Source organism: Oncorhynchus keta, unplaced genomic scaffold, assembly GCF_023373465.1.
Source record: "Oncorhynchus keta strain PuntledgeMale-10-30-2019 unplaced genomic scaffold, Oket_V2 Un_scaffold_3992_pilon_pilon, whole genome shotgun sequence".
Lineage (NCBI taxonomy): Eukaryota > Metazoa > Chordata > Actinopteri > Salmoniformes > Salmonidae > Oncorhynchus > Oncorhynchus keta.
Window position 1 is genome coordinate 67,501 of NW_026290930.1, and position 24,467 is coordinate 91,967.

At 43.9% G+C, this 24,467-nt stretch overlaps 1 protein-coding gene and 1 long non-coding RNA gene across 2 annotated transcripts in view; one reads left to right on the forward strand and one right to left on the reverse strand.

Moving 5' to 3' along the window:
* LOC127928793 (inactive carboxypeptidase-like protein X2) overlaps positions 1–24,467 on the reverse strand; it is a 165,307-nt gene that overhangs the window by 29,201 nt on the left and 111,639 nt on the right. The window contains exons 7-13 of the mRNA XM_052516145.1: positions 22,676–22,764; positions 19,078–19,201; positions 18,659–18,855; positions 12,156–12,335; positions 10,565–10,862; positions 5,701–5,840; positions 3,613–3,712 (exon numbers count right to left, since the gene is read on the reverse strand). Coding sequence (XP_052372105.1) covers positions 3,613–3,712; positions 5,701–5,840; positions 10,565–10,862; positions 12,156–12,335; positions 18,659–18,855; positions 19,078–19,201; positions 22,676–22,764 — 1,128 coding nt within the window. The remainder of the gene's footprint in view (positions 1–3,612; positions 3,713–5,700; positions 5,841–10,564; positions 10,863–12,155; positions 12,336–18,658; positions 18,856–19,077; positions 19,202–22,675; positions 22,765–24,467) is intronic.
* Positions 23,321–24,240, forward strand: LOC127928797 (uncharacterized). Its single transcript, XR_008132242.1, has 3 exons — positions 23,321–23,363; positions 23,443–23,478; positions 23,515–24,240. It is a non-coding gene; the product is annotated as an uncharacterized LOC127928797 (long non-coding RNA).

Consider the following 24,467-nt stretch of genomic DNA (forward strand, 5'->3'; position numbering starts at 1 on the left):
ATTACTGCACTGTTGGAGCTAGGAACACAAGCATTTAGTTAGATATTACTGCACTGTTGGAGCTAGGAACACAAGCATTTAGTTAGATACTACTGCACTGTTTTCTATAGAATGCTAATGATGTTTTCTATAGAATGCTAATGATGTTTTCTATAGAATGCTAATGATGTTTTCTATAGAATGCTAATGCTGTTTTCTATATAATGCTAATGATGTTTTTTTATAGAATGCTAATGATGTTTTCTATAGAATGCTAATGATGTTTTCTATAGAATTCTAATGATGTTTTTTATAGAATGCTAATGATGTTTTCTATAGAATGCTACTGCTGTTTTCTATAGAATGCTACAGATGTTTTCTATAGGTTGCTACTGATGTTTTCTATAGAATGCTACTGATGTTTTCTATAGAATGCGAATGATGTTTTCTATAGAATGTTAATGATGTTTTCTATAGAATGCTACTGATGTTTTCTATAGAATGCTAATGATGTTTTCTATAGAATGCTACTGATGTTTTCTATAGAATGCTACTGATGTTTTCTATAGAATGCTAATGATGTTTTCTATAGAATGCTAATGATGTTTTCTATAGAATACTAATGATGTTTTCTATAGAATACTAATGCTGTTTTCTATAGAGTGCTAATGCTATGGTCTATAGAATACGAATGCTGTTTTCTATAGAATAATACTGATGTTTTCTATAGAATGCTACTGATGTTTTCTATAGAATGCTACTGATGTTTTCTATAGAATGCTACTGATGCTCTGGATTCTGCTAAATGACTTAAATGTAAATGTAAATGTTTTCTATAGAATGCTAATGATGTTTTCTATAGAATGCTAATGATGTTTTCTATAGAATGCTAATGCTGTTTTCTATAGAATGCTACTGATGTTTTCTATAGAATGCTACTGATGTTTTCTATAGAATGCTAATGATGTTTTCTATAGAATGCTACTGATGTTTTCTATAGAATGCTACTGATGTTTTCTATAGAATGCTAATGATGTTTTCTATAGAATGCTAATGATGTTTTCTATAGAATGCTACTGATGTTTTCTATAGAATGCTACTGATGTTTTCTATAGAATGCTAATGCTGTTTTCTATAGAATGCTACTGATGGAATTGAATGAAGATAAAACAATATCCTGTGTACTACTATGCCATTGATTGTGTTATTGTGTTGATCATTGGTTGATACACACGTGGTAATACACACTGGACATGTCAGATACTGGAGTGGCATTTTGAACTCTGATAGCTGGGTTTGGTGGAGTAATGTCAGATCTATGGACACAGAATGAGAACACAGAGTCCACTATAATACATCTCCATATCGTATGTATGGACACAGAATGAGAACACAGATACTACAATAGCATGCATTGCTGCAGCTGCAGTCATCCCCCTCTTCAAAGGGGGGGACACTCTTGACCCAAACTGCTACAGACCTATATCTATCCTACTCTGCCTTTCTAAGGTCTTCGAAAGCCAAGTCAACAAACAGATTACCGACCATTTCGAATCCCACCATACCTTCTCCGCTATGCAAGCTGGTTTCAGAGCTGGTCATGGGTGCACCTCAGCCACGCTCAAGGTCCTAAACGATATCTTAACCGCCATCGATAAGAAACATTACTGTGCAGCCGTATTCATTGACCTGGCCAAGGCTTTAGACTCTGTCAATCACCACATCCTCATCGGCAGACTCGACAGCCTTGGTTTCTCAAATGACTGCCTTGCCTGGTTCACCAACTACTTCTCTGATAGAGTTCAGTGTGTCAAATCGGAGGGTCTGCTGTCCGGACCTCTGGCATTCTATGGGGGTGCTACAGGGTTAAATTCTTGGACCAACTCTCTTCTCTGTATACATCAATGATGATCGCTCTTGCTGCTGGTGAGTCTCTGATCCACCTCTACGCAGACGACACCATTCTGTAGACTTCTGGCCCTTTGGACACTGTGTTAACAAATCTCCAGACAAGCTTCAACGCCATACAACTCTCCTTCCGTTGCCTCCAATTGCTCTTAAATACAAGTAAAACTAAATGCATGCTCTTCAACCGATCGCTGCCCGCACCTGCTCGCCCATCCAACATCACTACTCTGGACGGTTCTGACTTAGAATATGTGGACAACTACAAATACCTAGGTGTCTGGTTAGACTGTAAACTCTCCTTCCAGACTCACATCAAACATCTCCAATCCAAAGTTAAATCTAGAATTGTCTTCCTATTTCACAACAAAGTATCCTTCACTCATGCTGCCAAACATACCCTTGTAAAACTGACTATCCTACTGATCCTCGACATCGGTGATGTCATTTACAAAATAGCCTCCAATACCCTACTCAACAAATTGGATGCAGTCTATCACAGTGCCATCCGTTTGGTCACCAAAGCCCCATATACTACCCACCACTGACCTGACCTGTTGGCTGGTCCTTGCTTCACACTCGTCGCCAAACCCACTGGCTCCAGGTCATCTACAAGTCTCTCAAACCCCGCCTTATCTCAGCTCGCTGGTCACCATAGCATCACCCACCTGTAGCACGCGCTCCAGCAGGTATATCTCTGGTCACCCCCAAAACCAATTCTTCCTTTGGCCTCCTTTCCTTCCAGTTCTCTGCTGCCAATGACTGGAACGAACTACAAAAATCTCTGAAACTGGAAAAACTTATCTCCCTCACTAGCTTTAAGCACCAGCTATCACAGCAGCTCACATATTACTGCACCTGTACATAGCCCATCTATAATTTTAGCCCAAACAACTAAAGGCTTTCCCTACTGTATTTATTTATTTATTTATTTATTTTGCTCCTTTGCACCCCAGTATTTCTATTTCTTCTTTGCACATTTTTCCATTGCAAATCAACCATTCCAGTGTTTTACTTGCTACATTGTATTTACTTCGCCACCATGGTTAAATAAAGGTGTTTTTTGCCTTTGCCTCCTTATCTCACCTCATTTGCTGACATTGTATATAGACTTATTTTTCTACTGTATTATTGACTGTATGTTTTGTTTTATTCCATGTGTAACTCTGTGTTGTTGTATGTATCGAGCTGCTTTGCTTTATAATGGCCAGGTCGCAATTGTTAAATGTGTTCTCAACTACTTTAAATGAGAACTTGTTCTCAACTTGCCTACCTGGTTAAATAAAGGTGTTCTCAACTAGCCTACCTGGTTAAATAAAGGTGTTCTCAACTAGTCTACCTGGTTAAATAAAGGTGTTCTCAACTAGCCTACCTGGTTAAATAAAGGTGTTCTCAACTAGCCTACCTGGTTAAATAAAGGTTAAATAAAGGTGTTCTCAACTAGCCTACCTGGTTAAATAAAGGTGTTCTCAACTAGCCTACCTGGTTAAATAAAGGTGTTCTCAACTGGCCTACCTGGTTAAATAAAGGTGTTCTCAACTAGTCTACCTGGTTAAATAAAGGTGTTCTCAACTAGCCTACCTGGTTAAATAAAGGTGTTCTCGACTAGCCTACCTGGTTAAATAAAGGTGTTCTCAACTAGCCTACCTGGTTAAATAAAGGTGTTCTCAACTAGCCTACCTGGTTAAATAAAGGTGTTATAAATCAATAAAATAAATGTATCTCTACCTGTTCTAATGTCATGGCCGATCCCTTCCACTTGGATGGTGGCGTTGGCTATGCCCCGCCCCTGCATGTCCCAGACAATGCCTTTGATCCCACGATGCACCTGTGCATGAAAGGTCAGAGGTCAAAGATCAACTGACTGAATAATAATAATAACAACAATAATAATAATATGTAACGTATCATATATAATATTAATTTGATGATATTATATTTTATTTTGGGGGGTAAAAACAAGTTTTAACAGTATTTAAAAGTACAATAAACCCCAGAGTATGACACATGAATGCTTAAAAACTATTATTTTCAATGTGATCCTTGATATAAATATTTAAACAGTATAATATGACTGGTTTCAGAAAGCTAGGCGCATGTCGCATGTCACTACTTCGCAGGAGAGGCATTTAAACGTCTTGTTGTCGTTGTTGTCATGGAAATGCCTTCTGGAACATGTCACCTTTCGTGTGCCTTAATAAACCAACATTTATTCAATCTGTAAATACGAATACAATTTGTTAAAATACTAGCTTAATTGGTTTAAGCCACGGAAAACGGCAGGACCCTTCCGTCAGCCATGATTGGCTGAGATAATGGACGGCTGGACATGCCGGGAGAGGAGTTTGGATTGGTCTGCCATGTAGCTTCTGTCTATAACGTGAGTTGCTTAGTATGTGTTGACGGTCCTTTCTACTGCTGTGTTTTTTGAAAGATACAACCGCGATCGAGAACTACAAAGGTTTTGCTACTTTTCTCAGCAACATTTACGTCCTGAATTTAACAGGAGCTGTTCGACAGTGCAGTTGGAAAAAGTTGTGACGGGTTACTTTGAACCTGAGTGACACAACGCTGACCAAACAAGATGTGGCCCCCCAATGGTGGAACAAACTCCCTCACGACGCCAGGACAGCGGAGTCAATCACCACCTTCCGGAGACACCTGAAACCCCAATTCTTTAAGGAATACCTAGGAGAGGATAAAGTAATCCTTCTCACCCCCCTCCATTTAAAAGATTTAGATGCACTATTGTAAAGTGGCTGTTCCACTGGATGTCATAAGGTGAATGCACCAATTTGTAAGTCGCTCTGGATAAGAGCGTCTGCTAAATGACTTAAATGTAAATGTAAATGTAATGATGTAGCTGCAAAACAGAACAGAATAAAATGGTTCCAGTCTGCCTTGAAGCGTTCATCCATGTATATAAGAGTCTAGCAACATTGTCAGATATTATACATTTCTAATTTAGTCAGAAAGTGGATTTTATTGCAAGTCAAAGCATATTGTTCGTTAGCTAACGTTAGGTTATCTTAATGGCTCGCTAGCTAACGTTATCTTACTGGCTGGCTAGCTAACGTTATCTTACTGGCTGGCTAGCTAATATTATCTTACTGGCTGGCTAGCTAGCGTTATCTTACTGGCTGGCTAGCTATCATGACCTTCTCTGGACTCTATGCACTCTCTAGACTCTATGCACTCTCTAGACTCTATGCACCTCTCTAGACTCTACAACCTCTCTAGACTCTACAACCTCTCTAGACTCTACAACCTCTCTAGACTCTACAACCTCTCTAGACTCTACAACCTCTCTAGACTCTACAACCTCTCTAGACTCTACAACCTCTCTAGACTCTACAACCTCTCTAGACTCTACAACCTCTCTATACTCTACAACCTCTCTAGACTCTACAACCTCTCTAGACTCTACAACCTCTCTAGACTCTACAACCTCTCTTGACTCTACGCCCTCTCTGGACTCTACGCCCTCTCTGGACTCTACGCCCTCTCTGGACTCTACGCCCTCTCTGGACTCTACGCCCTCTCTGGACTCTATGCCCTCTCTGGACTCTATGCCCTCTCTGGACTCTACGCCCTCTCTGGACTCTATGCCCTCTCTGGACTCTACACCCTCTCTGGACTCTACGCCCTCTCTGGACTCTACGCCCTCTCTGGACTCTACAACCTCTCTGGACTCTACAACCTCTCTGGACTCTACGCCCTCTCTGGACTCTACAACCTCTCTAGACTCTACACCCTCTCTGGACTTTACACCCTCTCTAGACTCTACACACCCTTTCTGGACTCTACATACTGTACCTGCTCCATGAAGACGAGCAGAGACTCCCGGTTGTTTTCCCACTCCTCCGCCAGCTCACTCTCATGGGGGAATTTGTCACAGCCCACGTACATCGACAGCTCAAAGCAGTTGGTGTGCAAGTAGCTGAAGTCGTTCATACCTGCCGACACAGAGACAGTGGTGCTACTGCACTGTAACACTGAGAGACAGGGGCTAGTCGTTCATACCTGCCAACACAGCGGCACAGACAGAGTAATTTATCTGTCGGCCAACTGCCCAATGAAAAGACATCAGCTCATATGTTATTTTTTCACCAGTGTTTTATAAAGATAATAAATCAAATCAGCATGTGTTTAAATGAAGAGCTACTCTGGTACTGGTCTGTGGTATGTTTTTCCATCGGCAGGGACTGGGAAACTGGTCAGAATTGAAGGAATGATGGATGGCGCTAAATACAGGGAAATTCTTGAGGGAAACCTGTTTCAGTCTTCCAGAGATTTGAGACTGGGATGGAGGTTCACCTTCCAGCAGGACAATGTCCCTAAGCATACTGCTAATGCAACACTTGAGTGGTTTAAGGGGACACATTTAAATGTCTTGGAATGGCCTAGTCAAAGCCCAGACCTCAATCCAATTGAGAATCTGTGGTATGACTTAAAGATTGCTGTGCACCAGCGGAACCCATCCAACTTGGGAGCTGGAGCAGTTGTGCCTTGAAGAATGGGAAAAACTCCCAGTGGCTAGACGTGCCAAGCTTATAGAGACATACCCCAAGAGACTTGCACATGTAATTTCAGCAAACGGTGTCTCTACATATTATTGACTTTGGGGAGGTGAAAAGTTATGCACGCTCAAGTTCATTTTTTTTTGTCTTATTTGTTGCTTGTTTCACAATAAAACATATTTTGAATCTACAAAGTGGTAGGCATGTTGTGTCAATCAAATGATACAAACCCCCCCCAAAAATATATTTTAATTCCAGGTTGTAAGGCAACAAAATAGGAAAAATGTCAAGGGGTTGAATACTTTCGAAAGCCACTGTATGTTGCATGAGACTTTAAAAAAACGTTTTTTCATACCTGACGTGCCCTGTTCGGCATTTGCTGTATGATCGATGAGAATCTCCATATTGCAAATGTACGGTCCCTTACTAGACACGTCTGCGAATGTTTGAAAATTTGCCGACAGCGTCGGGCCGTGCACCAGGGCCAGATCTTCCGGGAAGTCATCGAACGAAGTCTCTCGGACATTCGATTTCCGTTTTATAACATTTAAAAATGTTGGTCATTTTTCCGCTGTTCCCGTAAATTCCACCAGATGGCGAATGGATTCTATTTGCAAATGTACAAAACATCACCAATCATGACATGGCCATTTCTTCTAAATGGTAAAGACTTTCCAAGACGAAACTTGGTGAGCATAGGTTTGGTCTAATGGGCTGTTAGCCCAGAAACATAGGTTTGGCCTAATGGGCTGTTAGCTGTAGAGGACTGCTAATTCTTATGTAGGTGACATTACACTACTATAGCTGGGACAACGTATTTTCATAGTAAAACAGGTTGGGCCCCATACAGGATCTCTCACACACACACTCACTTTGATCATCCAGAACACTGTCACAACAGGATACTCCTAGCCACAGGTGCTAGCCGGCAGTTCGGCCACAACTCCCCTGAAGATAGGGACGCACACACATTACACACGGACTCTTGAGGACAGGACAGGGACGCATACGCTCTTACACACTGACCCCAGAAGACAGGGACGACGCACATACACATAGCTGCCGAGGACACCCAGATAAAACACCCACAGATTGGCAGAAAGCCTAGACTTAGAGACAAACTAGCACACACACATAATCTTCCTCCCAGCCGAACATTGTGTGACTGAAGATAGAGCACACACCAGATCTCCTTTTCAGCTGAACATGGTGTGACGACCAAGAACAGGCATGGCAGGATTCTACGATGACGGACAGACAACAGAGCCAATGCCGGATGACTACACCCCAGCCTGATCCAATCCGAAGATCCGATCTCCTAGAAATCAACCTACTTTCTGTTGTGTATATGATGCTTGTACTCACTGTTAGCAAGGCGCCTTTCTGCTAGACTCTGATGAGCTAACAGAGGGGCCCGTATATACGCTGTACCAGATATCTTCACTCTGAATAAACCTGTCGCTTGTCGTACAATCTACCACCTTGTCTGCATCGATCCTTGACCGACTCACCCTTTATCTTATCCCATTATCAACATAGCCCAGAAACATAGGTTTGGCCTAATGGGCTGTTAGCCCAGAAACATAGGTTTGGCCTAATGGGCTGTTTGCCCAGAAACATAGGTTTGGCCTAATGGGCTGTTTGCCCAGAAACATAGGTTTGGCCTAATGGGCTGTTTGCCCAGAAACATAGGTTTGGACTAATGGGCTGTTTGCCCAGAAACATAGGTTTGGACTAATGGGCTGTTAGCCCAGAAACATAGGTTTGGCCTAATGGGCTGTTAGCCCAGAAACATAGGTTTGGCCTAATGGGCTGTTTGCCCAGAAACATAGGTTTGGACTAATGGGCTGTTAGCCCAGAAACATAGGTTTGGCCTAATGGGCTGTTTGCCCAGAAACATAGGTTTGGCCTAATGGGCTGTTTGCCCAGAAACATAGGTTTGGCCTAATGGGCTGTTAGCCCAGAAACATAGGTTTGGACTAATGGGCTGTTAGCCCAGAAACATAGGTTTGGCCTAATGGGCTGTTAGCCCAGAAACATAGGTTTGGCCTAATGGGCTGTTAGCCCAGAAACATAGGTTTGGCCTAATGGGCTGTTAGCCCAGAAACATAGGTTTGGCCTAATGGGCTGTTAGCCCAGAAACATAGGTTTGGCCTAATGGGCTGTTAGCCCAGAAACATAGGTTTGGCCTAATGGGCTGTTAGCCCAGAAACATAGGTTTGGCCTAATGGGCTGTTAGCCCAGAAACATAGGTTTGGCCTAATGGGCTGTTAGCCCAGAAACATAGGTTTGGCCTAATGGGCTGTTAGCCCAGAAACATAGGTTTGGACTAATGGGCTGTTAGCCCAGAAACATAGGTTTGGCCTAATGGGCTGTTAGCCCAGAATCATAGGTTTGGCCTAATGGGCTGTTAGCCCAGAAACATAGGTTTGGCCTAATGGGCTGTTAGCCCAGCAACATAGGTTTGGTCTAATGGGCTGTTAGCCCAGAAACATAGGTTTGGCCTAATGGGCTGTTAGCCCAGAAACATAGGTTTGGCCTAATGGGCTGCTAGCCCAGAAACATAGGTTTGGACTAATGGGCTGTTAGCCCAGAAACATAGGTTTGGCCTAATGGGCTGTTAGCCCAGAAACATAGGTTTGGCCTAATGGGCTGTTAGCCCAGAATCATAGGTTTGGCCTAATGGGCTGTTAGCCCAGAATCATAGGTTTGGCCTAATGGGCTGTTAGCCAGAAACATAGGTTTGGACTAATGGGCTGTTAGCCCAGAAACATAGGTTTGGCCTAATGGGCTGTTAGCCCAGAAACATAGGTTTGGCCTAATGGGCTGTTAGCCCAGAAACATAGGTTTGGCCTAATGGGCTGTTAGCCAGAAACATAGGTTTGGCCTAATGGGCTGTTAGCCCAGAATCATAGGTTTGGCCTAATGGGCTGTTAGCCCAGAATCATAGGTTTGGCCTAATGGGCTGTTAGCCCAGAATCATAGGTTTGGCCTAATGGGCTGTTAGCCCAGAAACATAGGTTTGGCCTAATGGGCTGTTAGCCCAGAAACATAGGTTTGGCCTAATGGGCTGTTAGCCAGAATCATAGGTTTGGCCTAATGGGCTGTTAGCCCAGAAACATAGGTTTGGCCTAATGGGCTGTTAGCCCAGAAACATAGGTTTGGCCTAATGGGCTGTTAGCCAGAATCATAGGTTTGGCCTAATGGGCTGTTAGCCCAGAAACATAGGTTTGGCCTAATGGGCTGTTAGCCAGAAACAAGATGGCGTCGAGGTCTCAACGCTTTTTGAGTTAAGGCCATTTTTCTGGGATTAAAGGTCAAAAAACAAAATAGAGCGCTAATTTGACCGCTTCACGTAGAAGTACATGAGCCTACGATGTCTTGGAAAAAAAGAACCAGCCATTTATCTACGAGAAATTGTACAATGTACAATTGGTGATGGTCAAAGAAATGTGTTTTTTCCCCCAAAAGGTTTGAAATTAAGAACTACTCTGGTACTGGTCTGTGATAATAAATCAAATCAACATGTGTTGAAATGAAGAACTACTCTGCTACTGGTCTGTGATAATACATCAATACATGAATTTAATTGAATCAGAGATTAATTGAAATGAATTGAATTGAACTGAAATGAATTGAAATGAATTGAACTGAAATGAATTGAGCTGAAATGAAATGAATTGAATTGAATTGAACTGAAATGAACTGAACTGAATTCAATTGGAATGAACTGAAATGAACTGAATTGAATTGAACTGAAATGAACTGAACTGAATTCAATTGGAATGAACTGAAATGAACTGAATTGAATTGAACTGAAATGAATTGAACTGAACTGAAATGAATTGAATTGAACTGAATTGAATTGAATTGAATTGAATTGAACTGAACTGAAATGAATTGAATTGAATTGAATTGAATTGAATTGAATTGAACTGAACTGAAATGAACTGAACTGAATTGAACTGAACTGAAATGAATTGAATTGAATTGAAATGAATTGAACTGAATTGAATTGAACTGAACTGAACTGAACTGAAATGAAATGAATTGAACTGAATTGAACTGAACTGAAATGAATTGAATTGAATTGAAATGAATTGAACTGAATTGAATTGAACTGAACTGAAATGAATTGAATGGAAAACATCAACACTAACTCCCTGCCGCGGTGTGCCAGGACGCCCCGTTGATGGTGCCATCTTCCTTGGCAAAGTCCTCGGTGTGGCAGACTCGTCGTCTGGCGTCGGTCATCAGGCGGTGGGTGGATGCGTAGGAGAAGGCGAGCCAGCGGAAGACGTGGTCGTCTGGGGTGGGGGTCTGCTCCCTGGATACACCCTGGGAACGGGTCCTGTCGTAGGGGAAGGTCACCACCAACTCCCCTCCCTGGAGGTTACCACCCAGGACGAACGGGATCTTCTCCATCCAGGAGACCAGCGCACGCGTCTCTGCTGCTACCTGAGGAGAGGAGAGGAGAGGGAGAGGAGAGGAGAGGAGAGGAGAGGAGAGGAGAGGAGAGGAGAGGAGAGGAGAGGAGAGGAGAGAGAGGAGAGGAGAGGAGAGGAGAAAAAGGGAATGGGAGGAAAGAGGGGAAAGAGGAAAGGAGGAGAGAAAGAGAGGAGAGGAGAGGGGAGAAGTGAGGAGGAAAACCAGAAGTCCTCTATCTGTCATAGTGACAGGATGAGAACCAGAAGTCCTCTATCTGTCATGGAGTCATAGTGACAGGATGAAAACCAGAAGTCCTCTATCTGTCATGGAGTCATAGTGACAGGATGAGAACCAGAAGTCCTCTATCTGTCATAGTGACAGGATGAGAACCAGAAGTCCTCTATCTGTCATAGTGACAGGATGAGAACCAGAAGTCCTCTATCTGTCATAGTGACAGGATGAGAACCAGAAGTCCTCTATCTGTCATAGTGACAGGATGAGAACCAGAAGTCCTCTATCTGTCATAGTGACAGGATGAGAACCAGAAGTCCTCTATCTGTCATAGTGACAGGATGAGAACCAGAAGTCCTCTATCTGTCATGGAGTCATAGTGACAGGATAAGAACCAGAAGTCCTCTATCTGTCATGGAGTCATAGTGACAGGATGAGAACCAGAAGTCCCCTATCTGTCATGGAGTCATAGTGACAGGATGAGAACCAGAAGTCCCCTATCTGTCATGGAGTCATAGTGACAGGATGAGAACCAGAAGTCCTCTATCTGTCATAGTGACAGGATGAGAACCAGAAGTCCTCTATCTGTCATAGTGACAGGATGAAAACCAGAAGTCCTCTATCTGTCATGGAGTCATAGTGACAGGATGAGAACCAGAAGTCCTCTATCTGTCATAGTGACAGGATGAGAACCAGAAGTCCTCTATCTGTCATAGTGACAGGATGAGAACCAGAAGTCCTCTCTCTATCTGTCATAGTGATGGGATGAGAACCAGAAGTTCCCTATCAACTAACTGTGGGATGCGACGACTAACAAGGAACTTTGTTCAGGTGCTCTGTTCTTTTGTAAATTATAATTTGGACAAATCACAATTTCACAGGTGCTCGCATCTTTTGAATTTCGTAAGGGGAAGGGACATTTGGCCCAGAGAGGGGCTCGAATCTGGCTGCAAGTTTCCGTTAAGGAGGGTGGCGACTTCGCTAGTCTCAATAGTATCTTCTCTCATTTTTCTTTTCTAGTTCTGGATGTCTGAGATTCCCCTGTCAATGTCTTTCGAAAACTCCTCAAAATCTTGTGTGGCATTTACTGACCGTGGAGTTCTTGGACTGATACCACTCGGGAATGGGCACATGGTGGTTGAGCATCTTCCTGGGGATCCATTTCTTTGTTTCAGCCTCCCACAGGATGGAGTTGAGGTCAGGGAAGTTATGGTGGATGTCTACTCCGTCCTGACTCCACCGACCCAGGGACCAGCCACTCAGCTCTGAACCCTGACGGACAACGGGAGAGTGACACATGGTGACACGTGAGAGCAGATAATTAAGACATGAGGTCCCCAAATGGTTTTAAATTCATTAAGGATAAAAAGTTATCCTTCTTTAAATAAAACTATACTATATATATTCACGTAAAAAATAATTGATTAAAACACAACGTTTTGTAATGAAGGTCTACAATAGCCTCAGCAGCACTCTGTAGGGTAGCACCATGGTGTAGCCGGAGGACAGCTAGCTTCTGTCCTCCTCTTGGTACATTGACGTCAATACAAAACCTAGGAGGCTCATGGTTCTCACCCCCCTTCCATAGACGTACACAGTAATTATGACAACTTCTGGAGGATACCCTCCACCAACCTATCAGAGTTCTTGCAGCATGAACTGACATGTTGTCCACCCAATCAAAGGGTCAGAGAATTAATCTAGTACAGAAAGCATAAGCTACAGCTAGCTAGCACTGCAGTGCATCACATGTGGTGAATAGTTGACTCAAAGACAATAGTTGAACAGTTTTGAACAAATTAATTTCTTCAAAAATGAAGGATTAACAAGAGAGCGAGAGATAGCTCTATTTAGTTGTCATTTTTTAAACGTTCACTTACTTAGCTAGCGAATGCAGCTAGCTAGTTTAGCATACTCAAACACCCGGTTCAAATGGAGAGGGATGCTGTTACTGTAATTTCAGTATGCCAATGTGCTTTCATTAATTGAAAACCCTTCATCTATTTTATGAGAATTTGTAAGATTCTTGTTTGCATAAAATAGACGGAGACCAGTCTTTTTGATAATAGGTAACAGAATTTATTCTCGGAGCGCGATCCCACGTTACCACGAGCAACAGTTTATATACAAAACATGACGTCATTTCATTGCTTTAACAGAATCCCCTCCTCTCGACAGGGACAAAGTGAGGTGAAAAGTTCATTCTAACTTACTAACACACTCCCAGGTAACTTTTGACCCCTCAACATTATCGATCACCACTGAGCTGACAGTTCTAATTAACAGAAAACTTAGGAATGCACTCACTGTCTTATCTAAAAAAAAACCCAGAGCTAAGTTTCTGTAGGGTCAACCATAGGCTAACGACCTTATGTGTTTACACAGTCCCCAACCCATTCGTTTCTTCCTAGTTGGAATGGTGTTCATTAACTTTAATTACTCCTTGTCCGTGTCACACAATCCCTTCTTATGAACTCATATTGTTAATCAGATATAATAAAACAGAGTATAAGTTTATTTAGTTACAGTTCCATTTAAAATGATTTGTTCAGTCATTTCATCATAATTTTACCAACAGATGCTATGTTAGCTAGCTAGTTTAGCCTGCTCAAACAGAGAGGGATGCTATGTTAGCTAGCTAGTTTAGCCTGCTCAAACAGAGAGGGATGTTATGTTAGCTAGCTAGTTTAGCCTGCTCAAACACCTGGCTCAAACGGAGGGGGATGCTATGTTAGCTAGCTAGTTTAGCCTGCTCAAACAGAGAGGGATGCTATGTTAGCTAGCTAGTTTAGCCTGCTCAAACACCTGGCTCAAACGGAGAGGGATGCTATGTTAGCTAGCTAGTTTAGCCTGCTCAAACACCTGGCTCAAATGGAGGGGATGCAATGTTAGCTAGCTAGTTTAGCCTGCTCAAACAGAGAGGGATGCTATGTTAGCTAGCTAGTTTAGCCTGCTCAAACAGAGAGGGATGCTATGTTAGCTAGCTAGTTTAGCCTGCTCAAACAGAGGGGGATGCTATGTTAGCTAGCTAGTTTAGCCTGCTCAAACAGAGAGGGATGCTATGTTAGCTAGCTAGTTTAGCCTGCTCAAACAGAGAGGGATGCTATGTTAGCTAGCTAGTTTAGCCTGCTCAAACAGAGAGGGATGCTATGTTAGCTAGCTAGTTTAGCCTGCTCAAACAGAGAGGGATGCTATGTTAGCTAGCTAGTTTAGCCTGCTCAAACACCTGGCTCAAACGGAGGGGGATGCTATGTTAGCTAGCTAGTTTAGCCTGCTCAAACAGAGAGGGATGCTATGTTAGCTAGCTAGTTTAGCCTGCTCAAACACCTGGCTCAAACGGAGAGGGATGCTATGTTAGCTAGCTAGTTTAGCCTGCTCAAACACCTGGCTCAAATGGAGGGGGATGCAATGTTAGCTAGCTAGTTTAGCCTGCTCAAACAGAGAGGGATGCTATGTTAGCTAGCTAGTTTAGCCTGCTCAAACAGAGAGGGATGCTATGTTAGCTAGCTAGTTTAGCCTGCTCAAACAGAGGGGGATGCTATGTTAGCTAGCTAGTTTAGCCTGCTCAAACAGAGAGGGATGCTATGTTAGCTAGCTAGTTTAGCCTGCTCAAACAGAGAGGGATGCTATGTTAGCTAGCTAGTTTAGCCTGCTCAAACAGAGAGGGATGCTATGTTAGCTAGCTAGTTTAGCCTGCTCAAACAGAGAGGGATGCTATGTTAGCTAGCTAGTTTAGCCTGCTCAAACAGAGAGGGATGCTATGTTAGCTAGCTAGTTTAGCCTGCTCAAACACCTGGCTCAAATGGAGGGGGATGCAACGTTAGCTAGCTAGTTTAGCCTGCTCAAACAGAGAGGGATGCTATGTTAGCTAGCTAGTTTAGCCTGCTCAAACAGAGAGGATGCTATGTTAGCTAGCTAGTTTAGCCTGCTCAAACAGAGAGGGATGTTATGTTAGCTAGCTAGTTTAGCCTGCTCAAACACCTGGCTCAAACGGAGGGGATGCTATGTTAGCTAGCTAGTTTAGCCTGCTCAAACAGAGAGGGATGCTATGTTAGCTAGCTAGTTTAGCCTGCTCAAACACCTGGCTCAAACGGAGAGGGATGCTATGTTAGCTAGCTAGTTTAGCCTGCTCAAACACCTGGCTCAAATGGAGGGGATGCAATGTTAGCTAGCTAGTTTAGCCTGCTCAAACAGAGAGGGATGCTATGTTAGCTAGCTAGTTTAGCCTGCTCAAACAGAGAGGGATGCTATGTTAGCTAGCTAGTTTAGCCTGCTCAAACAGAGGGGGATGCTATGTTAGCTAGCTAGTTTAGCCTGCTCAAACAGAGAGGGATGCTATGTTAGCTAGCTAGTTTAGCCTGCTCAAACAGAGAGGGATGCTATGTTAGCTAGCTAGTTTAGCCTGCTCAAACAGAGAGGGATGCTATGTTAGCTAGCTAGTTTAGCCTGCTCAAACAGAGAGGATGCTATGTTAGCTAGCTAGTTTAGCCTGCTCAAACAGAGAGGGATGCTATGTTAGCTAGCTAGTTTAGCCTGCTCAAACACCTGGCTCAAATGGAGGGGGATGCAACGTTAGCTAGCTAGTTTAGCCTGCTCAAACAGAGAGGGATGCTATGTTAGCTAGCTAGTTTAGCCTGCTCAAACAGAGAGGGATGCTATGTTAGCTAGCTAGTTTAGCCTGCTCAAACAGAGAGGGATGCTATGTTAGCTAGCTAGTTTAGCCTGCTCAAACACCTGGCTCAAATGGAGGGGGATGCAATGTTAGCTAGCTAGTTTAGCCTGCTCAAACAGAGAGGGATGCTATGTTAGCTAGCTAGTTTAGCCTGCTCAAACAGAGAGGGATGCTATGTTAGCTAGCTAGTTTAGCCTGCTCAAACAGAGAGGGATGCTATGTTAGCTAGCTAGTTTAGCCTGCTCAAACACCTGGCTCAAATGGAGGGGGATGCTATGTTAGCTAGCTAGTTTAGCCTGCTCAAACAGAGAGGGATGCTATGTTAGCTAGCTAGTTTAGCCTGCTCAAACACCTGGCTCAAACGGAGAGGGATGCTATGTTAGCTAGCTAGTTTAGCCTGCTCAAACACCTGGCTCAAATGGAGGGGGATGCAATGTTAGCTAGCTAGTTTAGCCTGCTCAAACAGAGAGGGATGCTATGTTAGCTAGCTAGTTTAGCCTGCTCAAACAGAGAGGGATGCTATGTTAGCTAGCTAGTTTAGCCTGCTCAAACAGAGAGGGATGCTATGTTAGCTAGCTAGTTTAGCCTGCTCAAACACCTGGCTCAAACGGAGAGGGATGCTATGTTAGCTAGCTAGTTTAGCCTGCTCAAACACATGGCTCAAACGGAGGGGGATGCTATGTTAGCTAGCTAGTTTAGCCTGCTCAAACACCTGGCTCAAACGGAGAGGGATGCTATGTTAGCTAGCTAGTTTAGCCTGCTCAAACACCTGGCTCAAACGGAGAGGGATGCTATGTTAGCTAGCTAGTTTAGCCTGCTCAAACACCTGGCTCAAACGGAGAGGGATGCTATGTTAGCTAGCTAGTTTAGCCTGCTCAAACACCTGGCTCAAATGGAGAGGGATGCTATGTTAGCTAGCTAGTTTAGCCTGCTCAAACACCTGGCTCAAACGGAGAGGGATGCTATGTTAGCTAGCTAGTTTAGCCTGCTCAAACACCTGGCTCAAACGGAGAGGGATGCTATGTTAGCTAGCTAGTTTAGTCTGCTCAAACACCTGGCTCAAACGGAGAGGGATGCTATGTTAGCTAGCTAGTTTAGCCTGCTCAAACACCTGGCTCAAACGGAGAGGGATGCTATGTTAGCTAGCTAGTTTAGCCTGCTCAAACACCTGGCTCAAACGGAGAGGGATGCTATGTTAGCTAGCTAGTTTAGCCTGCTCAAACACCTGGCTCAAACGGAGAGGGATGCTATGTTAGCTAGCTAGTTTAGCCTGCTCAAACACCTGGCTCAAACGGAGAGGGATGCTATGTTAGCTAGCTAGTTTAGCCTGCTCAAACACCTGGCTCAAACGGAGAGGGATGCTATGTTAGCTAGCTAGTTTAGCCTGCTCAAACACATGGCTCAAACGGAGGGGGATGCTATGTTAGCTAGCTAGTTTAGCCTGCTCAAACACCTGGCTCAAACGGAGAGGGATGCTATGTTAGCTAGCTAGTTTAGCCTGCTCAAACACCTGGCTCAAACGGAGAGGGATGCTATGTTAGCTAGCTAGTTTAGCCTGCTCAAACACCTGGCTCAAACGGAGAGGGATGCTATGTTAGCTAGCTAGTTTAGCCTGCTCAAACACCTGGCTCAAATGGAGAGGGATGCTATGTTAGCTAGCTAGTTTAGCCTGCTCAAACAGAGAGGGATGCTATGTTAGCTAGCTAGTTTAGCCTGCTCAAACACCTGGCTCAAACGGAGAGGATGCTATGTTGGCTAGCTAGTTTAGCCTGCTCAAACACCTGGCTCAAACGGAGAGGGATGCTATGTTAGCTAGCTAGTTTAGCCTGCTCAAACACCTGGCTCAAACGGAGAGGGATGCTATGTTAGCTAGCTAGTTTAGCCTGCTCAAACACCTGGCTCAAACGGAGAGGGATGCTATGTTAGCTAGCTAGTTTAGCCTGCTCAAACACCTGGCTCAAACGGAGAGGGATGCTATGTTAGCTAGCTAGTTTAGCCTGCTCAAACACCTGGCTCAAACGGAGAGGGATACTATGTTAGCTAGCTAGTTTAGCCTGCTCAAACACCTGGCTCAAACGGAGAGGGATGCTATGTTAGCTAGTTGGAACTGGAACACTTCCAAATGCAAATTAATTACACTGTTAATACACTGTGTAATACATTTTCACAGTTGAAGTGTACCTATAATAAAAATTACAGACCTCTACATGCTTTGTAAAGTAGGAGAACCTGCAAAATCGGCAGTGTATCAAATACTCGTTTTCCCCACTGTATATATACTTAATAAAAATATGTATATGGGGGATTGAAAATGATGCAGATCATTACGTTGATTGAAGCTACAATCTACCTGCAATATTAAAGCTGCTCAACACCCTAAAGTGAACCCCCCCCAAAAAAAAACCCAAGTGATTTCACCCTAGATCAGCTAGATGAAGGCAAGAGAGTGCCAGGCGGCATTGAATGTGTCAATGTCTCTCTCCTTGATTACTCTAATTTCTCTTGACCCTTGATGCATAGTGTAGGTTGTAGCAACCTCATGATGGGTACAGGGGGAACATTGCAGTATCACGTAGTAGCCTAAACCTATCACTGTTACATTGAACTGGGTGAACGGAATTATGAGCGACAGTTATCCAATATGCTGTAATAGAAATAAGGAAGGAGTCACCCTCCTTCATCCTAAACGACACCAGCCGCCACTGGAATCACTGGAGAGGATGCTTTGAACTTCTGACTTTCAGAAGAGGAGAATCTTTCATCTGACGATCACATGGCTGACAAGCAAAAGACGTCCTCCGCACGTGTCCCAGAAGAGTCAGTTGTATCCGTGGTATGTTTCAGTACAGCCTTAATGATGCAGTCAATATTTGTATTATCAGCTGTGGGGTTTTGGGGGGGTCTTTCGGACACCCACACCTACCACTTCAAAGGCTTTGTCGTAACCGTCGGGGTTGACGGAGGGGAGCAGGTGTATCCTGGTCTCGTGCACCAGGTGACGTATCCGCGGGCTACCCGACAGGTACTCCTGACACATGAACTGCATCAGCAGCAGGAGCAGCTCTCGGCCCAGCACCTCGTTACCATGGGAACCGGCCGTGTAGCGGAACTCTGGTTCACCTGGGAGAAGAGGGAGGGGGAGGGAGGGAGGGAGGGGGAGGGAGGGGGAGAGGGAGGGAGAGAAGGGAGAGAGGGAGGGAGAGAGGGAGAGAGGGAGAGAGGGAGAGAGGGAGAGAGGGAGGGAGGGAGGGAGGGAGGGAGGGAGGGAGGGAGAGAAGGAGTGAAACCACGTTCACCAAACCACTTGAACCCAGAGAACTTTACTTCTAGGAATGGTCTTACCTGGTTCATGCTCTCCGGGGTTGTCTGAGATCTCGATGGCGTAGAGTTTCTGTCCGCTGTGACTCTTGCCGATGTTATAGATCCTTGTGATGTTGGGGCACATCTCATTAACCACCTTCATCAGCTGTAGAGCCAGTAGAGAACACCTCATTAATCACCTTCATCGGCTGTAGAGCCAGTAGAGCACACCTCATTAACCTAACCCCCTTCATCGGCTGTAGAGCCAGTAGAGAACACCTCATTAACCCCCTTCATCAGCTGTAGAGCCAGTAGAGCACACCTCATTAATCACCTTCATCAGCTGTAGAGCCAGTAGAGAACACCTCATTAACCCCCTTCATCGGCTGTAGAGCCAGTAGAGAACACCTCATTAACCCCCTTCATCGGCTGTAGAGCCAGTAGAGCACACCTCATTAATCACCTTCATCGGCTGTAGAGCCAGTAGAGAACAAGAGTCCCAGAGTTTTCAGTAGGCCTTCCACGTGGCGAAATTGATTTCAGATATGTTGTCTCGCTGCTTACTGAGCGGGCTACCACTTTCCTCCCGATTCTGCCCATACCTGGGGCCAACTCTGCCTTGCCAGCACACGTGACTGCCCTCCCTGAAGCTTCTCACCAGTCAGGCCCCAAGCGAAAGGCTAACTATTGGCTGGCTCTATAAGGGGGACACTAAAGGCTGAGGAGTTCATTTCACACATCCCCCCCATGAACAGCATCACTCCACTGTGATAATGTAATATATATTTTTATCATATAATGTATTACCAAATGTTTCATTTTCACAACATTCTAAATTAGTACATTGGTACCATTTAAAAACATTCTAAATGTTCTAAATTCTAGTACATTGGTACCATTTAAATGTTCATTGGTTTAAACTGCCTCTCTCCAGAGCAAAGACTGGGTTCCTCCATTTCGCTTAGTGTCTGCTCAGTATTACTCTGTGGCGTAGTATAGTATCTGCCCAGCATTACTCTGTGGCGTAGTGCAGTGTCTGCCCAGCATTACTCTGTGGTGTAGTGTAGTATCTGCCCAGCATTACTCTGTGGTGTAGTGTAGTATCTGCCCAGCATTACTCTGTGGTGTAGTGTAGTGTCTGCCCAGCATTACTCTGTGGTGTTGTGTAGTATCTGCCCAGCATTACTCTGTGGTGTAGTGTAGTTTCTGTTCAGCATTACTCTGTGGTGTGGTGTAGTGTCTGCTCAGCATTACTCTGTGGTGTAGTGTAGTATCTGCTCAGCATTACTCTGTGGTGTAGTATAGTATCTGCCTAGCATTACTCTGTGGTGTAGTGTAGTATCTGCCCAGCATTACTCTGTGGTGTAGTGTAGTATCTGCCCAGCATTACTCTGTGGTGTAGTGTAGTACCTGCCCAGCATTACTCTGTGGTGTAGTGTAGTGTCTGCCCAGCATTACTCTGTGGTGTAGTGTCTGCCCAGCATTACTCTGTGGTGTAGTGTCTGCCCAGCATTACTTTGTGGTGTGGTGTAGTGTCTGTTCAGCATTACTCTGTGGTGTAGTGTAGTATCTGCCCAGCATTACTCTGTGGTGTAGTGTCTGCCCAGCATTACTCTGTGGCGTAGTGTAGTATCTGCCCAGCATTACTCTGTGGTGTAGTGTAGTGTCTGCTCAGCATTACTCTGTGGTGTAGTGTAGTATCTGCTCAGCATTACTCTGTGGTGTAGTGTAGTGTCTGCCCAGCATTACTCTGTGGTGTGGTGTAGTGTCTGCTCAGCATTACTCTGTGGTGTAGTGTAGTGTCTGCTCAGCATTACTCTGTGGTGTAGTGGTGTATCTGCTCAGCATTACTCTGTGGTGTAGTGTTGTATCTGCCCAGCATTACTCTGTGGTGTAGTGTAGTATCTGCCCAGCATTACTCTGTGGTGTAGTGTCTGCTCAGCATTACTCTGTGGTGTAGTATAGTATCTGCCCAGCATTACTCTGTGGTGTAGTGTAGTATCTGCCCAGCATTACTCTGTGGTGTAGTATAGTATCTGCCCAGCATCACTCTGTGGTGTAGTGTAGTATCTGCCCAGCATTACTCTGTGGTGTAGTATAGTATCTGCCCAGCATTACTCTGTGGTGTAGTGTAGTGTCTGCCCAGCATTACTCTGTGGTGTAGTGTAGTATCTGCCCAGCATTACTCTGTGGTGTAGTATAGTGTCTGCCCAGCATTACTCTGTGGTGTAGTGTAGTATCTGCTCAGCATTACTCTGTGGTGTAGTGTAGTATCTGCTCAGCATTACTCTGTGGTGTAGTGTAGTATCTGCTCAGCGTTACTCTGTGGTGTAGTGTAGTATCTGCTCAGCATTACTCTGTGGTGTAGTGTAGTATCTGCTCAGCATTACTCTGTGGTGTAGTGTAGTATCTGCTCAGCATTACTCTGTGGTGTAGTGTAGTATCTGCTCAGCATTACTCTGTGGTGTAGTATAGTATCTGCTCAGCATTACTCTGTGGTGTAGTATAGTATCTGCTCAGCATTACTCTGTGGTGTAGTGTAGTGTCTGCTCAGCATTACTCTGTGGTGTAGTGTAGTGTCTGCCCAGCATTACTCTGTGGTGTGGTGTAGTGTAGTGTCTGCCCAGCATTACTCTGTGGTGTAGTGTAGTATCTGCTCAGCATTACTCTGTGGTGTAGTGTAGTATCTGCCCAGCATTACTCTGTGGTGTGGTGTAGTGTAGTATCTGCCCAGCATTACTCTGTGGTGTAGTGTAGTGTCTGCCCAGCATTACTCTGTGGTGTGGTGTAGTGTAGTATCTGCCCAGCATTACTCTGTGGTGTAGTGTAGTATCTGCCCAGCATTACTCTGTGGTGTGGTGTAGTGTAGTATCTGCCCAGCATTACTCTGTGGTGTAGTGTAGTATCTGCCCAGCATTACTCTGTGGTGTAGTGTAGTATCTGCCCAGCATTACTCTGTGGTGTAGTATCTGCCCAGCATTACTCTGTAGTGTAGTATCTGCCCAGCATTACTCTGTGGTGTAGTATCTGCCCAGCATTACTCTGTAGTGTAGTATCTGCCCAGCATTACTCTGTGGTGTAGTATCTGCTCAGCATTACTCTGTGGTGTAGTATCTGCCCAGCATTACTCTGTGGTGTAGTATCTGCCCAGCATTACTCTGTGGTGTAGTATCTGCCCAGCATTACTCTGTGGTGTAGTGTCTGCCCAGCATTACTCTGTGGTGTAGTATCTGCCCAGCATTACTCTGTGGTGTAGTATCTGCCCAGCATTACTCTGTGGTGTAGTGTCTGCCCAGCATTACTCTGTGGTGTAGTATCTGCCCAGCATTACTCTGTGGTGTAGTATCTGCCCAGCATTACTCTGTGGTGTAGTATAGTATCTGCCCAGCATTACTCTGTGGTGTAGTATCTGCCCAGCATTACTCTGTGGTGTAGTATCTGCCCAGCATTACTCTGTGGTGTAGTATCTGCCCAGCATTACTCTGTGGTGTAGTGTAGTATCTGCCCAGCATTACTCTGTGGTGTAGTATCTGCTCAGCATTACTCTGTGGTGTAGTATCTGCTCAGCATTACTCTGTGGTGTAGTATCTGCCCAGCATTACTCTGTGGTGTAGTATCTGCCCAGCATTACTCTACTTACATGCCTCATGTCTTTGTAGCTGTGATGTTTGAAGTCCAGGTTGTCTGTGGTTGTGATCTCGTTCCGTCTGTGGTAATAGTTCTGAGAGTCTGACAACAAACACATCCCATATCAAGTCATTGAACAAATCACTACATCGACAACAGTACATGTGTCAACTGAAGAGCTAGATAGGTCTGATAGTGATCAATGGGTTACAGTCACGATACCACAAAATGGAGGTTGGTGTCACCTGAATTGGGAAGGACAGGCATGTGGAAATGACTGGAGTGGAATGGTATCAAATACATTTAAAAAAATGTGGTTTCCATGGTTTCCGCGTGTCAGATGCCGTTCCATTGGCTCAGTTCCAGACATTATTAAGAGCCGTCCTCCCTTCAGCAGCCTCCTGTGGTATATTCCCTGTAAAGACTGGGTTTAGTTTGTTGTGTGGCAATGCTCATGCCCTGGTTCTGGAAGTGCATTACGTGACGAAGTCGATTGAGCATTGCTAGCTACCTACACTGTTCGGTCCATGGAAAAGGACCTAACCTTTTTATATTGTTTTCGGGGCGACCCCCCAAAGGTTTTTTATTGTTTGTCAAACTTGTTGAGAGCTCTCAAGTGTTTTAGCTTTACCATCTTAGGCTTTAAGGTATATAGTGGCTTTAAGGTATATAGTGGCTTTAAGGTATATAGTGGCTTTAAGGTATATAGTGGCTTTAAAGTATATAGTGGCCTTCAGAAAGCATTCAGACCCCTGTCACTTTACTATCTTAGTCTTTAAGGTATATAGTGGCTTTAAGGTATATAGTGGCTTTAAGGTATATAGTGGCTTTAAGGTATATCGTGGCTTTAAGGTATATAGTGGCTTTAAGGTATATAGTGGCTTTAAGGTATATAGTGGCTTTAAGGTATATAGTGGCTTTAAGGTATATAGTGGCCTTCAGAAAGCATTCAGACCCCTGTCACTTTTTCCACATTTTGTTACTCTAAAGCCTTATTCTGAAAATTGATTAAATTAAAATTGTTCCTCATTAATCTAAATACCCCATATTGACAGAGTGAAAACAGGTTTTTATAATTTTTTTGCAATTTTATTAAAAAATAAAAAACAGAAATACCTTATTTACATAAGTATTCAGACCCTTTGTTATGAGACTCTAAATTGAGCTCAGGTGCATCCTGTTTCCATTGATCATCATTGAGATGATTCTACAACTTGATTGGAGTCCACCTGTGGTAAATTTAATTGATTTTGACATGATTTGCCAAGGCGTGTACCTGTCTGTATAAATGTCAGAGCAAAAACCAAAGTTTCCCCCCAGTCTACAGGGTTTGATCTATATATATATACAATGGGGCAAAAAAGTATTTAGTCAGCCACCAATTGTGCAAGTTCTCCCACTTAAAAAGATGAGAGAGGCCTGTAATTTACATCATAGGTACACTTCAACTATAAATAAATACATACTTATTTTCCACCATAATCTGCAAATAAATTCATTAAAAATCCTACAATGTGATTTTCTGGATTTTTTTTCCCTCATTTTGTCTGTCATAGTTGAAGTGTAACTATGATGACAATTACAGGCCTCTCATCTTTTTAAGTGGGAGAACTTGCACAATTGGTGGCTGACTAAATACTTTTTTACCCCACTGTTTGTACAGTTGGAGTCGGAAGTTTACATACACCTTCGCCAAATATATTTAAACTCCGTTTTTCACAGTCCCTGACATTCAATCCTCGTAAAAATTCCCTGTTTTAGGTCAGTTAGGATCACCACTTCATTTTAAGAAAGTGAAATGTCAG